The 18,490-nt window shown below is 33.8% G+C and overlaps 1 protein-coding gene across 1 annotated transcript in view; it reads right to left on the reverse strand.

The window, feature by feature from the left end:
- ADAMTS6 (ADAM metallopeptidase with thrombospondin type 1 motif 6) overlaps positions 1-18,490 on the reverse strand; it is a 139,578-nt gene that overhangs the window by 49,550 nt on the left and 71,538 nt on the right. Inside the window, exons 11-12 of the mRNA XM_062018097.1 lie at positions 10,785-10,926; positions 294-401 (exon numbers count right to left, since the gene is read on the reverse strand). Coding sequence (XP_061874081.1) covers positions 294-401; positions 10,785-10,926 — 250 coding nt within the window. The remainder of the gene's footprint in view (positions 1-293; positions 402-10,784; positions 10,927-18,490) is intronic.

Consider the following 18,490-nt stretch of genomic DNA (forward strand, 5'->3'; position numbering starts at 1 on the left):
AATAATAGAGTTATTGTATGTTGCACTTTTCCAAATTCCTTGTCAGACCTTGGCTTTCTTTGTAAAGTTTTTTTAAACAATAGAATGTTATAGTGAGGATAAACGTTTTATTAAATTACATATTTGGAGCAAATGTGAAATAATTCTGTACGAGTGCATTAGGATTTGCATTAGGATGCAAACGTGTTTGAGCTGTTGTGGTTGCTCCCAAGTACTTAAATTTTCTAGTTCTTTCTTCCTGTAGTCTTTAAACAATAATTTCCTTCTTCAAACAATAAATGACTTGTACTTACCCCTTTTTCAATGCTCCCTGTTTGGCAAAGAGTACCTTCAGCTGCTGGAATGCTGTTGGTAACACAGCGGTTACTTTTGCTGAGGCACCAGAGCTCTCTACACACTTCCTAGGAAAGAAGGCAGAAGCAAGTTGATCAGAATAAAAGACTAAAATTGCTTCCAGTTCTCATACACGCATGTAAACACAAATTTGTTTTTAAAGTAGACTACAAGAATGTGGTTTTCACACCTGTCATGCAAGTAATATATTATAGTTGCTTTTTTCTCAATTTCTGTTAATACAGGGCTTAGTATATTTTAGTGTTGCAGTAAAAGTAGTCTTCAGATGTGCTGTAGCATCTCCATTACTTATATGCCTTAAAATTACATGGTAAAAGGATACTATTATCTTTGAAATACGGAACAGTAACACTTATTTTTGTTTCTTTTAGTTAAAAACAAAGTTTCTAAACTCAGACTACTCACACTCATCTTCTCTAACACTCAGTAAAACAGTGCACATCTATTTGACACTAATTGAGCTACATACTAAAATATTTCCTTTAGACTTTTTCAATTTGTGGCTGGTATTTCATAAATGATTTAGTCTATTCTATTTCCATATGTTGTCACAGTTAAAAACATACAGGTTTCCAAATAATCTTTTTTCCTACTGTATTTTCTCATTTGGTTTTGCACTTTTACTCATTTAAATCAAGCCAGTTTGATTGGCATTGGATATTCATTAAGGGTTGAAATTCATAATGTGAGCATGATCCAAAGTTGAGTGACCACTAGAAATCTTCATAGTTGCTTCAGTTGCTCTTGGATTTAGCTATGTATGCAGGATGGAATCAGAAGTGGTTTACTTTTACAGTACATGACTTACACAATAATCTTTCAGACTTGCGGAAGAGTTCACAACATACTTATAGAAATTTTTCTATTTTCAAGTATCTTTTAAAAGATAGAGAGCTATTCAGATCTTTAAGATGATCTTACAATATCACTGCTATTTCATTTCATTTAATCCAATGCTTGAAATCACAGTGTGGCAGGTGTGGGAAGAGACTTCAAGAGATCATCTAGTCCAACCCCCTAAAATCATATCCTGCAAATAATCCTTGTATAGATTCTATGACCTTGGTACAAAAAACAAAAAGGAAAAGACAGTGTGAGAAAACTAATTTGACACACTATAAGGAAATGAATGAGTACCTAGCACCTAGCCTATCTTTTCTCTCCACATCAACAGGAATAATTGTGACATTTTACCCTAAGTTTCATGTTTCTTGCATTGTACTGCATATACAAATGGATTTATGTACACATTATTCCTTATCAGCTGTAGTATCATTTTAACAGCAAAAGCTGCTCTCGAGCAAGGCAAAATTCTTTTCCAAGTTGAAAATCCGCTGGTGTCTTTTTTGCAGGATTGTTAATACAACATATTAAATTTCATGATTGAAGCAAAGTATCTTTTTAAGAATCCATTAAAAATATACCATATCAAAATAGTCAGAAATGATGAGTGAGTACTGATGATTTCTGTAGCTTTCATCAAATTTTTGACAATTAGGCCTAAGCTACATTGTCCTATTTGGTGAGTGGCTCTATGAAAATTTAAGTGAAATGTTGATCCCCTTTTTAGAAGAAATATTGGCACTTGTAAAAGCATACCTGTAGTCAAAGTAGAACTATCTTACTTTTCAGGTTAATTTTTTTTGCCAAATAAATCCAAACGGTATAAATTTTTATTTACTTAAATCTCTGAATAATACACTTGCTTTTGCCATTCAGATAATAACATTTCAGATTAAGATACACACAAATAAATATATAGTTTAAACTATCAAATAGAGCAGGGAAAGAATAGAAGATATATAAAAACGATTGTTGAAGTTAAATAGATTACAAATTTCACAGCCATTAAGGTGCTAAAATTCAACAAAAAGTCAAATTCATATCTATATCAACCATTAATCCAACCTTCAATACACATGGACTTCAAAGTGAAAATCTAAAAATAGCTCCTTTCAGACACAGTACAAGATGTTTCTCACATAATGCTCGCTTATGTACTCTTTAACATTTTATTTACTTGTGAGTTTTGTTGAGTAAAAATATTGTAATATATTTGCTCATGTGTTATGTGTGGTTTACATTGTCAACTCATAATTAAAAGTGGGACACTACCAATTCTACTTGTGACCTTGTGTTTATTTTGCATCTGATCAAGTTCAAATGTTTAAATTAACAGCTGTGTTGATTTTGTAAAGTTTGGCTCAACATTCTGAAGAGCCAAAAATTTGAAGAAACAAAGAATTCAACTATTCCAATACAGACGGAAGCAAAAGATCATAACTGGATAATTATCTAGAATTTGAAAACATTTGTAATTCAGGGTCATTTGAGGTCAGAGTTCTGGATTATGCTCCAGAGGTTATGTGCAGAATTTTGCTTTTTATATACCTACATAAGTATACAATCTAGATTTTAAAATATAAGGGTAAGTAATTATTAAAAGATATATTTCATTGCCAGGCTAACATATCTGCAAACGAAAGTATTTAACAATTTCCTTCCTACAGGATTGTTTCTGTATACTCAGACTTCTTTTTGCCACTAGACTCTTTCAAATTCACTGAACTAATATCACATAGACAAAATTCCAAACAAATAATCAGCTGAATCTTGTGAAATACAGGATATAACACTCCAAAACTGTTTCAGGCATTCATCTGTTTGCAAGACGATTCTAAGCATGTCAGCTCACCTTCCTACTCCACAAAGTGAGAAAAATATTTTCCTTCTTCCTAAACTGCTTTAGGAGATAGAATGAAAAGCACTACATCAAAACTATATAGTGTTACAGACATAGTCTGGTAGTCTTTATTCAGATCTTAATTTCAGCAGGAGCTTGCCTCAGTAAATCCCTAAAGACAAAACGAAAAGTAATGTAAAACTACTATGGGCTTGATCATACTATTAATATTTGAGCAAAAACCTCAGCTTAAATCAGAAAGGAGTTCTGTTTCAGAAAGATGTACAATATCCCAAAACCAACAGAATATTTCCTTACAGAAAACTACATGAAACACAGAGGGTTTATTAGCTACAGATAATTTACATTAAAAATGAGAAATTGAAGTATATTTGTAATTTCTTTTAGACACATCCAAACTTATTTAAGAAGTTATTTACTTTCTCTTGCTGTTTTGTATTTAAATGAAAGAGTAGAATCTGAAGTACATTCTCCATCACCCTGTACATGAAATGAAAGACAACATTCATAGTCATTTGAAAACAAATAAGATATCTAAAAAGATGTGGAAAATCCATCTGTGCTGTTATTTCACTTAATGAAAATTGAATTATACCAGGTGGTACTATGGCCACGTCTTCTTTATTGTCAGCTGATTTTGGAAAGTTAACAGAGAAATTCTAAGGTGAATGAAGTTTTCTGTTCTCCAGCTCAACTCTACCTGGTACTACCTTAGTTTCATAGTTATTGATTTTAGCTATTTCCTTACTACTGCCATCCCATCTGTAACATCTCCAACCAACTGTTTTTAGCAAGCAAATCTTTAAAGCACATATGGAACTGCCCTGGAACGGTCAGACCCAATATTACTACTAGAAAGTATACTGCTTTTTATTCTACACATACACAAACACATGAATGCAAGCAAATCCACCCACTCACAACCACCCATCAACATAAGAGGACCCTTTAGGGTAGCTTTTTCTTTATTGGCAGACACAGAATGAAGCTAACTTATTGTTTTACAACATTAATTTTGTGTGAAAAATTTACTGAAACTAAGTGAAAGAAGCATAATCTGAAAATTAATCTATGACCTCAAAGTCAGTCTCCAAATATGTGGAGTTAGTAACTACTAATTTGTAAAGCAAACAAGGGAAAGTGTTTTAAAAATCCAGGAAACATAAACTGAAGTTGAGGCCTTTCACAAGATCAAGACAAGATAGATGACAACCTGTAACGGTGTATCTTAGGGCTCCATGACTTCAGTTTGGAATTCGGATGCTTGTATTTGCAGTAAATTAAACAAAGCTGAACCCATCTAGAGAAAAAAAACAGCAAATCAAATTATCTTCCTTTTGCCTAAGTGTTATCAATGATGGAGCCTTTTTCTGTTGTGTCATGCAGCTACATATAGGCATTTCAAATTACATAATATCTAAGCATCCTACATCATAATCATCACAAATGGTAACACTACAGCACAATGAAAACTCAGTAATATGAGCAAAGATCAAATTCCTGTGCTGTTCCTAATGTTTTAAACACTAATGAATGTCTCCAACAATAGTTAGTAGTTTGACCTATAATATTTTTAAAAAAATAAAAGATGGGAAATACATTCACAATGTATATTAAACTATGACAATTTCGGAGCTTCATTTTTTTTCACTGAAGTTTAAAATGTTAACTAGGACTTTATGTTACTTCAGCATGGTTAATCTATAGTATGCTGCACCTCTTGATGAGCATTTGCTAAAACAGAGCATAAAAATAATTAGCCTGAATTGTAACTGACACTTCAGACATGAAAAGCATCAACCTAGGGTATTTTCATCCTCACTGCTGAAATATTGCTAGCAACGTGATTAAAATCAGAAGACTATAATTATGGGTGAACTTCAGAAAGCTCAAAGTTTAGTTCAGATAAGCACCCAAAACTCACCATTTTAGTGCTCCACTACCAAATGCTCATTAAGTGGTGGGGTATGTTATGAATTGCAACATGCTGAAAGAATATGAAATTGAACTCAAAGCTTAAGTCTTACATTTGTATAATGTTACCCGCGTTCTTTCCTAAATATTGGGTGCTTATGTGAACCTTATGGAAACTACAGAAACCCCACAAGGTCAATCATCTCCAAGTAGCATCTCCCTTTCAAACCCACACCAACTATCCCATCTTTATTCAAACCACGTGCCAGTATCTGGAATCTCACTGTTGCTTCTACTGTCACCTAGCGCACTCCCACTTTGATCGTGAGCTTCTCCTTGTGCTTTTTAAACAGTTTGCATAACAACCAGGCACATTGGTGTTACATCTATGTTTCTTGTGAAAGAGAAGAAAAAGCGAAAGGGAAAGGGAAACAAAGAGAAAGAGAAAGAGAAAGAGAAAGAGAAAGAGAAAGAGATATGCAGTTTGGAGATAAGATCATCCTAGGAAAGAAGAAAGTTGACTACAGCAACTTATTAGAAAAAGGTACAAAAAGGATGTAAAACTACTTTGGATTCAGAAAGAGGACTGGGATTTCCCTTGGCTATATACAACCCATTCTTTAAAAAAAGAAGGAACAAAACTCACTTTAAGAGTAATGCTGTTAAGTCTTTCAAATGTTCTTAATTAAAGCATGATCCTGTAAGCCCTTATACAAGAAAAAACTTGAAGTTTTAATAATTCTAAATGCAAAAGGCATGCACAACAGTTATGCGAGGTTTTCACTGGCAAGACCTTATGAAATAAAAAATAATGGAAAGACTGATAAAAATGACAGAGTAAAATACCAGGATCTTCAATTTGTGTCCTGGCCTACACATATTTTTAACACCAATTTGTGAGCACCATAACATAAATCCATCTGATCTGACTACTTATGCTCTGTTAACAGACATCAAGTATAAAGAAACTTAGCCATAGCATGATGTGTGAAGTTGTAGGGAAAAGAAGTCACCTTCCAGTGAGTTGAAAAGTACAGTGTACAGATTTAACTGAATGCACAAACCTACTCATATTATGGGTTAGGGAACAAAAGAAAACTGGTAGCTCTAGTGCAAAGACACATCAGTGACTTCTCTGCCTTTCCTTCTGAAAAAACATCTTCCAGAATCTGCTTCCACTTTCCTATAAAAACTCTAGAAGTTTAATACTTTCTGTTATTTAACTGGATTAAATCAGAGCAGTGTTTCATTTAAAAAAGTGACAGGTTAATTAATTAACATTAAAGTTTGTGTCATCTAATTACAACGGCCAATTTTAAGTTGGGTTATTTAGCCCTAGAAGAATACTGTAGGACTGTTGTGTTTGTTTATTCTTCAGGATCTGAAAACTGATAACTGCTGCTTTGCTTTGGACATTACTAACTCGGTTTCATTAAACTACTCTGCCTCTGTGCTGGCTTGTGGGAAACTACGAAGCAGTGAAGGTATGACAATTGCATATCTTGTATTTCTGCAGTCAGCACTTTCCCCTGGAATTCTCCATTAATGGTAATTAACTTTATGGCCAATCCCCTGTAACTCATTAAAAACTTCCCAGAGACAACTAATGCAAGGGAGTTACAGAAGGGAGCAGAGGGACTCCTTATTCTGAGAATATATCTTCATTCTGCCTGTTTACAAGCAGTAAGTTCACAGTTTGAACTCTATCTGTCCTCCAAAATGCACTAACAAAAAATGTTAATAAAAACTGGTATTTGAGTATAAAGCTGTTTTCATTGGCAAACTAACTGGAGAACTTAATTGCAAACACAAGACCATGACAAAAAAAGAGGGCTACCTGTCATCAGCTAAAATACATTATCCAAGTGTTAAACTCTAGTGTGAAATACAAAGAATTGTCCTCTTTATTTCAGTGAAGCCATGTATGGAAAGGAAACAACAGCTTGTCCCCTCTTCCTCCTACTCAAAATATTTATTGATACCCATGGTGGTGGGAAAGCATACCATGAAAAAAAATATACCAAAGCATTGTCAGGCACTATCTCTGAAACCCATGCTAGCAGCCAACAGCTTCACAGGTCATAAAATACACCACAGCAATATTAACCATATGCATAAAGTATTAACTGCTCTTAAAATGTCTGAGGTTTTAGCCTCTGTCCTAGAAATGTGGGGACCAGCTCTAAAGCAAAGCATTATTTAGAACCACAAAATCTGTAAGTTACAGTCAGACATACCCGAGGTATTATTGAAACTCATAAAACAGAGAAATTCAAAGTGAATTCTTTCCTGAGTTAACCCAGAGACAGCCAACAGTCAACTGTTATTAGGCAGATGCTCAAAGACTAAGGAGGTAAGGAGTCAATGAAAAAATATCTCCTTACATTCAACTGAAAAAAAAAAAAAAGGATTGAGTTCACACTGCATCACCCTAGATGTTGCAAATACAGTAGCTTCATAAATGGACAGGAACTATCACTGTTCCTAATAACCTCAAAATCTCCCACTGCAGTGAATACAGCAAAATACCTGAAAGCATGTACTGTCTTTAGGAAAAAGCTATGCATTGGTACTAAATGGTGACATTTCCATCGTTATAATTTGGCTCATTGTAAGCCATAAATTTAATGTTCTCTTGAATCTGAAAATACATGCTAAAAATGAAATACTTAGGTAGCTTGAGACTTTGCCTCTCAATTCTTAATTCAAAATAGCCATTTCTTCACTTATATTCTCTAAAATTTCTCCTATATCAGAAATTATGTACAGTATAAAGAACAATGCACATGTAAAATTAGCAGCATCACTGTCTACTTGCTAATAAGTACTTCTGTTTTTTAAGCTCAAGGACCTAAAGCATCTCTGAACTCTCATCCAACTTGATGCGCTGAACAACAACCGGTACATCTAACCAACAGCCACAAATCCTTTGTTGGAACAGTTCTGTCCATAAGTGACTAAACAGTTTAATTAGGTCTAGAACTCACAATAGTATCATAACATCTACCAAAGAGCTCCTTTTAAGGTCAACTTGTCTCCTTGTCAGCAAGCACACACAGAGCAAGGCAGAAAGTTGCAGCCCCTTGAATACTTCAGTTCTGAAGCCTTAATTATTCAAACATCTCTCTATGTATTTCAGCTTCAAGTTCCTAAGTGAGAAAGGCTTCAGGTACTTAAACATGCAAAGTTATTTGCGGAATTAGAACATCATCCATGATCAAAAGCAACAAAGTGTTTAAAATAAACATACTGAGGGAATGGATGAAGAAATACATTTTCAGAGAACATAGATTAACATTAAAGTTAGATGTTTGAAAGAGGTAATTTTTGTAAAGGCTAGCAAGACATTTAAGATAGAATTACAAAGAACACGAAGATTTTCCAAGTTCCCTTAAAAACACCATCTCCACAGCTACATCAGAGCCCAAAGGAGACTTTGTAACATTTTTGGCCTTTGATTTGAGAGTTTGACTGTTTCTCTTGTCACATCCCACCACCACAAGTCACTAAACAGCATGGGAAAAATACAAGCAATTTTCACTGATATTTTCCTTTTGGTTTAGACTTTATTTCCTTCTGGGTGACTAAACCTCACGTTGGAAAACCTGCTCCACACCTTTTCTATTAGGCACTTCAAGTAAAAACAGCTAAAAGAAGTGATAAAAAGAAGTTAGTCTATAAACTAGGTCCACTGATAATTAGAGATTATTACTGCTCTTCAATTCATATCTGCACGTGTCTGTCAGAATAAGAGAAATGAACTATTAATGCAATCTGCACGTTAATGGGAATATCAAATAGGAATATCCAAAGCACAGACTGTTTACTTCTGATAATGAAATAGTCGAGCACGGTATTCAACTTAGCTTTTCCTGGTATTTAGATCTAGTTCCACTACTCGGTTGTAAAAACTCTTTCATGTATTAACAGATCTCTCTTGTGTGGATATTTTACATCTGCCCTACCAGCTTCCAAAGATCTTTTTTTTCCCCCTTCAAAATTAACACTTGAAATCCAAACAATCATAATCATCACGATCGCATTCTCAGGGCATTATGGCCATAGCAGAAAATATTTTAAATGTAGATGCTATTTTAAACTGATACAACTTCTTAAAGTGGATTTTGTCAGACAATAACCTCTTATATTAACACATGCGGTCTGAATCCTGTTATTAAAAACAGAAGTTTTTTTCCTGAGACTTATAAATTACTTTGTCATTGGTGGCACACCAATGGAACAGAATATATTGTATCAATTTAGAAGGCCAGTCACATGAACTCATAGCTTCTTTTAATGCTTCAATAAACTGTTGACCACTTTTTTGTAATTATAAGGGAATCTCAACAAAAAATTAAAAGAGAGTACAGGTACTACACATCTTCATTTCTTCCAATTGTTTGTGGTTTAGAAACTGGTTTAAGAAAGACAGTGTACCATGCTGCATGATCATCACAACAAAGATTACGTGGCTTAACAGTGTCAAAAAAAATAACACATGGAAAAGCCAAGTTTTGCACATTATTAACTCTCCAATTTAATTTAAAATGCAGTATATTTCCAAAGGCTGTGCTATAAATCATGGATTAAACACCTGCAGGTTTCCTTAGTCTGAAAACAGAAGAGTGTGTGTGGTGAGAATTCATAAGAAAAAAATAAAAGAAAGAAAAAGAACAAGTTTGATGCAGTGACAGGAAACAGGGCCTTTAAAGACTAGTGGTGGGAAGTGAGAACTTAAAAGAGGAACAATAAAGACCAAAAGAGGTTTGATGAGTGATCAGGAGTAGAAGATCCAGTGAGCTAGTCAGCCAGCTACAAGTTGTAAATCCTTTGCACACTGTAATCTGCCAAAGAGGCATCCCAAGAATAATACTGTATTCATCACCCCAGGGACATTGAAATGGACTTTCTTCATAGCTAGCCTTTAAAGAAGTAAACAGAATATAAAGTCAGTGGTAAAATTGTTCTATTTGAATAAATATTAAAATAATATTAAAACTATTTACTTTTAAACCACTAGATAAGTTTTCAAGGTTTATTTGATTTAGCCTCAGCTGATTAGTGACACCACAAGAGAATGTATCCTTTTACTACATACTTTTGGCTGCAAGATTTTCAGCACAATGCTTATCGCACAATGGCCTAAGTGTGCAGGTTTTTCTTTCTACTGTAAATTTATTTACCTTAATTATTGCACACTGGTATTTACAGTAGAACCTGTGCTAACACTTAGGTTTTCAGTATTCTTTCACCTATCTAGCTCCATATTCATCTGTTTCTGTAACCACAATGCATCTTTCAAAAAGAGATCTGAATAATGTGAGAAACAATGAACTCAATGTCAGGAGAAAAAAAAGGAAAAAAAAAGCCAGACCTAACAAATCAATACAAGTAAAAAGGTAATTTCAAAATGTAGCTTTAAATTGAAAAGCTAAAGCCAACATAATGAATTTAATGTTCAAGATTAATACAACATGAACCTGGCCTCATTTTAGTCAAATCAGAGAGAATTCTGTAGTACACTTTATAGGGAGCAGGATCAAGTGTTCTAGGCTCCTTTTTTCCTAAAAATAAAGACTGCTTTCCCCAGCTTGTGGTTACCAACTCATTTTGGTGTATAGTACACACAAATGACTCAAGCAAAAGATGCAGCATAAGGATTAAAACGTACCCTTTGCTTACATATGATAGCACCAGACATACTATGGGAAATCTATAATCCACTACAGCATCTAACTTAAGATTTATATTATAAAGGAATATATACAAATGACTAAGCAGAACACTCAGCATAAGGATTAAGACTTCTTACCCCATATTTACATTGGCGGGATGTTGCTCCATACTGGAAGCGACACTGCTCATCAGCATCATACACCTGACCTGGGGCCACAGCTGGATAAAGAAAGTCACGCTTGGGAGGCTCATTATCAAGGCAAGTACCACGGCCCGAACTGTTCAACATAAAGGACCAAATCAATTAGGAATTCTACTGACTGTAAATCACAGTAATGATATCATGTATCTAGTTCTTACTTTTAACAGCACTGGGTGTGAAACAAATAAGATTGCAATAAACAAACAGTATGATGGTACACCCATAGTCAAAAGAAAAAATAATGATAGGGAATGACGAGATTCAAGTTTTTTCATCATTATTATTAACAAAAGTGCTCATTTTAGATTGTGAAATAGAATTCATATATTATCATTTTTTAAAGTGTAATAATTTCTGAGCCACACAAGACTGATTTTCATTTTTTTAAATAAGATTCCTATCTGTTTTCACTGAAGAGTAGCTACATTTGGTTGTAGAATGAAAAACAAACAAATTAAGCAAATAAAAGTAATTCCATTTACAATTTTTAATGACTCTTCTGTTCCTGTAAACAGTCCAGTACAGTCTTATGAGCAACTAAATTGGTTTATATAAAACCCATTTTAATTTCAGTATGACTAAATGCTTACAGGATTAGAACCTTAAAATGCATACTTTTCTTCCAAGTGAAAAAAAAATAGGTATAGTCGTAAAAATTCTACAGGATCTTCAACCTTACCTACACTAGGGTGAGTGAAAAAATTGTATGGATCCTATTGCATTAAAGATATTTAGTCTTAAAAATCTAATGTTGGAAATTACATCATCATCTTTGAAAACTTTACTATTTTCTTCTTTTATGTTCACTGGTTTTTTTGGTGGTTGGTGGGATTTTTTTTCCCAAAATATGCCCACATTCAAACACAATGTTCTATTGCAGTGGAATAAATAACACAGAAAGCCAAGCACAGTCATCTGTTCTCTTTACAAAAATGTGTACCTTGATAAATACAATTATTCAGTTTTATTTAGTCAGTGTGCATAGGACAGATGCTTTTTAACTTTCATTTCACATGTGAATAAGTGAGGATTTTTAAAGAATTCTTACGCCAACATTCTGAATTTTTTTCTGACATTCCTAGAAATTTTGCCAGCACTTATGGAGATTTTTTTCCCAAACTTTTCCATGCACCTTGCCAAAGGAACATAACTTCAGAAGTGAATGTTCTATGCTGGTTTTAGGAGCTCTCCAATTTGCTATGCTTTTCATTTGCAGATAGAAAACGAGCAAAAAGCCTCATTTAACTACATATTTTATGTTCTCATTTCAACATTATTTTATTCAATTCTTTGAAATACTACAACAAATCCTTTAGAAAAACAAGGAAACAACTGCTAACCATTTCAGAAGGCAGCTAACAGCAACTAAAGCAATAAACGGGTAAATACAGAAAAAAACTACCGTATTCGGTTACAAATCCAAATTAATTTCACATGATTCACCTGCACACTGACACACATACTCTCCCTCAACAGTTCTGGCCTAAAAAAGAATGGACTTGCCCTTTATTCCAGTTTTAATTATTGGAAGTTTATATAGCTTCTAATAGCAAACGTTGGGAAACTATTCTGCATTCTTTTGAGTTGTATTTGGCATTTATGAGGAGTAAAAGCTAATAATTCCAATATGAAAATAATTCAGCAGGAAGTTTAGCATTTGACATCTGATTGAGCTACTATTGCATATGGCAGGAACATTTCCATAGAGTCCAGTTGTGCAGAGTTTGGTCTGTAAACTGTGATCCTGCAAACATGCAGCCAACGGTACAGCATTTGAAAACCCTCATTACCTTTAGTGATTCTCTCCATAGACATATGTACTGCTGCACCGATTAAATTACAGAATCAGACCTAAATCTTTAAATCTACTGAACTTGTAAATTGTAACTCTATACCTACTCTACAAGATGTGTAATTGCAGAAATGTGAGTCAAAATCTTTGTAGTAAAGACAAACCCCTCTTCTGCTCTGAACACAAGATTTTGACTGCAATGAAATATTGTTGTACAAAAGCAAGAAAATGACTGCTAAACAATCACTCATTCACTAGCTACATTACATCATCACCTCTCAGACTGAAAATGTTTCTTTCCTGATGCTTCACTTTTAGTACTTGAATGAGTTGAACAATATTGACACATTTGACAAATTTAGTGTGACTATCTGACATTATCTTGTGGTTTTTGTTTTTTTTTTTTTTAAATGAAACCAGAGACTTTCCACTGGTAATGAAAAGTCACCAAAGCTGTGGAAAGGATGAGTGCAGGCTGTGGACCTTTAACCATTCTGACTTCTAATGCACTCAGGAATAGTGTAACACTCCCAAAGTAAAACACAGATGCTTGACAAAAAAGATCTGTTAAATCTAGAGTAATGAAACAAAAGGATAAAAGAATAATAGTACTGAAATACATTACAAACAGATTTAATAGTTATCAATCGGGGAGGGGAGGGGAGGGGAGGGGAGGGGAGGGGAGGGGAGGGGAGAAAAGGAGAGAAAAGGAGAGAAAAGGAGAGAAAAGGAGAGAAAAGGAGAGAAAAGGAGAGAAAAGGAGAGAAAAGAAAAGGAGAGAAAAGGAGAGAAAAGAAAAGGAGAGAAAAGAAAAGGAGAGAAAAGAAAAGGAGAGAAAAGGAGAGAAAAGGAGAGAAAAGGAGAGAAAAGAAAAGGAGAGAAAAGGAGAGAAAAGAAAAGGAGAGAAAAGAAAAGAAGAGAAAAGAAAAGGAGAGAAAAGAAAAATTTTAGAATTTTTAAAAAATTCAAATCAGAATCATTTTTATTCTTTGGGATTTTGTCTTACATACAGAGAATATACAAAGTCAGGTTACTCCTGCAGAGCATTTCAATTCTTTAATAAGGAGTGGAGAAATCTTTAGTGTATGAAATAGAAATAAGATGATCTCAAATTCACCCTTACATTTTATTTACTCCACAAGATACACCTAGTATCCAAAGACTTTTTTCATTGTTAGGTTAATTTCATGAGGTTTTATGGGACATACTGGGACTGTTTTCAGTTATAAAATAACTAAGTTGGATGCGACTTCATCCCAGTATTCCAGTGTAGTGTCTCAAGAGATGTTTGAAAAACACTCCAGAATATAATTTAAACATTGTTTTCTATTTTAATATCACTGTATAGCAAATTAATTTTCTGTCTGGAAGGACAATAAGGATACTAGAGCATTCTCTGAAAGCTTAAGATCTCAATCATGCTGCCACTGCTAACTGCGTGATAAAGTAACAACAACCAGCGATTCAATGCCAGAATCTTTACAGACTAAATAATGCAAAACTGACACCCATCATCTCTGTACAAACATTGCTGTTGTATCCCAGAATAATAAAGAGAAAAAATAAAGACCACTGACATAGACTTCTCAGGGTTCATGCTCCTATTACACTATCTATTCACAGATATGTCAGCGACATACACAGTACAAGTCCTTCAATGTTTTAAGAAAGAAACATGTTTTAAGAAAACATCCAAGCACATCCAAAACACTAGCACTGAAATATGATTTTAACGTTAGAGAATTGGTTCACTCATAATAACACAGACTATAATGCAACCAGTGATTACCAGTTACAAATTAGATATATTATAAATATTTTAATGATCAGTTGTAGCTAAACAATCATATACATATGTATATGGCTAATATACATAATATTTTCGTTAATAACATTAGCAAATCATCCATAAAAATATGGGGGGGAAAAAAAGCAAAATTTATTCAATACAAACACAATGCATGTTATTCACATACATACATATAAAACCATTAATTACTTACATGCCTATATATAATATTTGTCTCCTAATAGAACTCTTCCTTCATATTTATTATCTACTTTTCCCGAGTAAAAATTTATTTTTAGAGTATATATTACTGTACTGATTACAAAAGCTGTTTAACTTCATATTAATGAATAAACTCTAGATTGCTCAATAGTCTACAGACTATAAAGTACCATCAAATAATAAAAAAAGAATTATGAATAATAAAGAAAATATGAAAAGAAAAAGAACAATAAAATAAATATGTATGTGTGGAATAACAGCGTAAGTAATGAAAATGTGATTTGGAATGATGTTTAAAAATAAAATAAACCAGAATAAGATTACTAAATGAAAACACTCTCTAATGTTATGGATTTACCACTCACACTCACGATAAATTCTATAACTTTCCAATCTCTTATGCAAGGCCTATGTCTTACATGTTTAAAAGCAAAGACTCTTAATTTTGCACAATCTTTTCACAATACTCAATTTTTCTTTTGTTTAGCAGTAGATAATATGCAATTTCTTTAATATATACTTTCCTCCACAATATGGTTTGTATTCCAAATGTTCTTTCATTCATTTGAATAATCATCTAGCAGACATACTAAAAAAATTTTGTTGGTCCACAGAATCATAGAATGGTAGAGGTTGGAAGGGATCTTTAGAGATCAAGTCCAACTCCCCTGCAGAAGCAGGTCCACCTAGATCAGGTCGCACAAAAACGTGTCCAGGTATGTCTTGAAGACCTCCAAGGAAGGAGACTCCACAGCCCCCCTGGGCAGCCTGTTCCAGTGTTCCATCTATGAAAGTCGTCCACCTAATAAAATCTATAGGTAGCCAGCCTTCAGAGTTTGGTAGATACGAAGCTATAAAATATTGGACCAACTTGTTGTTCTATATTTACTTCATCAAACATTCTACAAATAAGTTAACAAGAATCTGCTGCTGATTCTGACGTTTACAATTTTTTTAAATTCAAATAATCTGAAGAAGTATCCAAAGAGTAATATTTGGAAAGTCAACACTCAAGAACAGATTGCCAGCCAATCTGGCAGTTCCAAACAGAAATTGTTTGGATTTTTTTAACTGTGTAGTCTTTTAAGCAAAACTTAAGACTTTCAAAGTTTCAGAAATCTACAGTAATTGAGGACACATTCCTAGTAAACTTAAAAAATCTTTGTAAAGAAAAATTAAGCAAATTATGATCCAAAATGTAATTCAATAGATAATACTGAATGTAAATTTTCTCAATTGATATGTAGAGAGTGATATGACATTTTTCTGACACTGAACTTACATTTCAAAACTGATCTTCACTTGTACTTTTTTTATAAGTTAATTTAGATTTCTGGAGTACAAAAAGAATTGGCTAATCTGCCACAGACAGCATATAAGCATATTTACTCCATATTTATCTTGCCTATCCAATTGTATGTCTAAGATTCATGGTTAGATGTCTGTGCTCAAACACTGGATAATTTTTCTATTGTCTATATAGACTTGCTTGGACCAGGATACTTTTAGCTGCTTTCCAAAATTAGAAAGACACAGTTTCAGATGTAAATCCTGATGTATGGCAATCTTAGAAACTCTCCAAGAATCTCCTGTGATAGATTTTACTTATTAAAATAAAGACTCCTGGTTCTTCTCCACTGCTCTTCAAAGAACAATCCTGCCATAGAAAGATAGAGTTGGCCATTCGGCTTCTCCTAACATCTTCCCTTATCTGATGCTGATTAGATCAATGTACTGTGATTCCAGAAATCACCCAGATTCTGTTACTACAAAAGATAAAAGTAATTGAATAAAAAAATCTCAGCAGACAGTCTATGTTTTACATCTAGGTATCTGCACGGCTCTATAGAGACACTGTATAAATATATGCTGGATATAGTTACGTGTAGACAGACACAAACAGACCCAAACAATATTTTTACACTTCATTCATTTATTCTATTACCACATATTGGGGCTTTCTACTCCTCTCACCAGAATCTCTGTCCCCTTGCATTGCTCTGCAACCTTGCAATTCTCAGTGAGTATCTCTGCATTTAATTCTATAAAAAGTTAAAGCCATTTTAAAGCACATCTGAAGAATCTGGTTGATAAATTGAATACAGTCAGTCTTCCACTCTAACATGAAGCTTGACAGATAATAGCTATTACATGCTAGAAGGAACGCTCTCACCCAAAAAACCCCATATTTTTGTTAGCCATTTCAGTGCCTGTACTGGCTGGCTATCTTTCTGGAGATTTTGATCCATCTGTTAGCAATACATTACTGTTTTTGGTATTACTGTCATTCTTTGAGCCATAGTCATCTTCTACCTGGACATACTGCTAAATAAATTGCTTTTCTCAACTACTGTCTGACTGAATTGATACCTTCCAAGTGATACTTAACGGCTATTCCTCAGTAGACTCAGTCTAGAAAATTGGTTGGGTTCTGGGTGTAGTTTTAAGAAAGTCTTGAGAAATTATGAAGGTGAGGCTCTACTTTGTGATGAGTATGACTTCTGTTTTAAAATTATTTTACCTGGTGATAAAAGACAATGTGGTATCTACACAACAAAATGACACATAGTGCATAACTACTGTAGCAAGTGGTGACCCAAGCTGGTAAACCAGTAAATCCACATTAATCTACCTTACCATATAATGCTATGAATACACAATGCACTTCTAGAAAATTCATTCCAGTTGCATTACCCAGTGCCGTGATAGCCCTGCCCAAATTTGTACCCAGATCCAACTTGATAAATCTAAAAATGTAGTATGTCATGCAGACTCATGGTCTTAGGTGTCTGCATTTCATCACACTGCATTCTGTCACTCTTGGTAAACATAGTTAAAAGAAACGTAAATTAGCCATACTTATTCAACACAGAAAAAACCACTTCTCTTCATTTTTTGTAGTCTACTGTGTCTTGTCACAGCTGTCTTCACATTCTTGAAGAAAAATGGAAAGAAGGGGCAGAGCGTAATCTATCTGGAAACACAGATGACAACATCTTGAGTCTTTGCCTCTAAAACTCTAAATTATCATTTTCCTCATCTGTTGATAAGTTTTTAAGAACTACTAAGGAAAAAAGGGGATAGTTTTTCCTGTTTGGGTGCAGACTATTCTGCTCTTCTTACAGGGAATTGCTACAACATGAAACTCACTGTTTTTCTTTGCTTCTTGCTCATTGATTGCTTCCTGCAGCAGAAAAATATCTGCTCTTAAGTTGTTCTGCCTTAAGAAAAAGTGTGAATGGGTAAAAAGAAGTGACAGGGGCTTGTGATAGGTGTCCTGAAGGTACCTATGTAACTCTATCTCAACACCTTCCAGTTGTCATTGAAGACATGACATGAAAAGAGGAAGAAAATTAGAAACTGGAGAAAAAGTCCTACAGCTTTACAGACTATTCTACTTTACAAAATAATGAAACAACCTTTTACAGAAAAAAAAGGTACGAATTCATCTATAGGATATTAGAACCACAAACAACAAGAAGCATAGATTTATAATGAAAAGATCATGTTTGAGAAATATAACATTTATTAAAAAATTATTGCAAAAATTGTTGATAAAAGAGCAGTTATCTTTGGCTCTTAGTACGTTATTTAACACAGTATCCTATACAATTGGAAAGTCTATTCATAATTGTAATGCATAGAATAATGTTTGTCCAAGGTGGCTATGAAAAAAAATAACATCTACATTCTGGGTTACAAAAATATAGCTAAAATATTATTAAAGATCATTTATTGAAGCTGCTAGGTGTAGGTGTTTTGTTTTGGTTTTTTTTTACTCTAGTTCAAATATCACTTAGTACCTTCAATAATAATTTTTTTCTGAAATTCACAGAT

This window comes from Colius striatus, chromosome Z (genome assembly GCF_028858725.1).
Source record: "Colius striatus isolate bColStr4 chromosome Z, bColStr4.1.hap1, whole genome shotgun sequence".
NCBI classification, from domain to species: domain Eukaryota; kingdom Metazoa; phylum Chordata; class Aves; order Coliiformes; family Coliidae; genus Colius; species Colius striatus.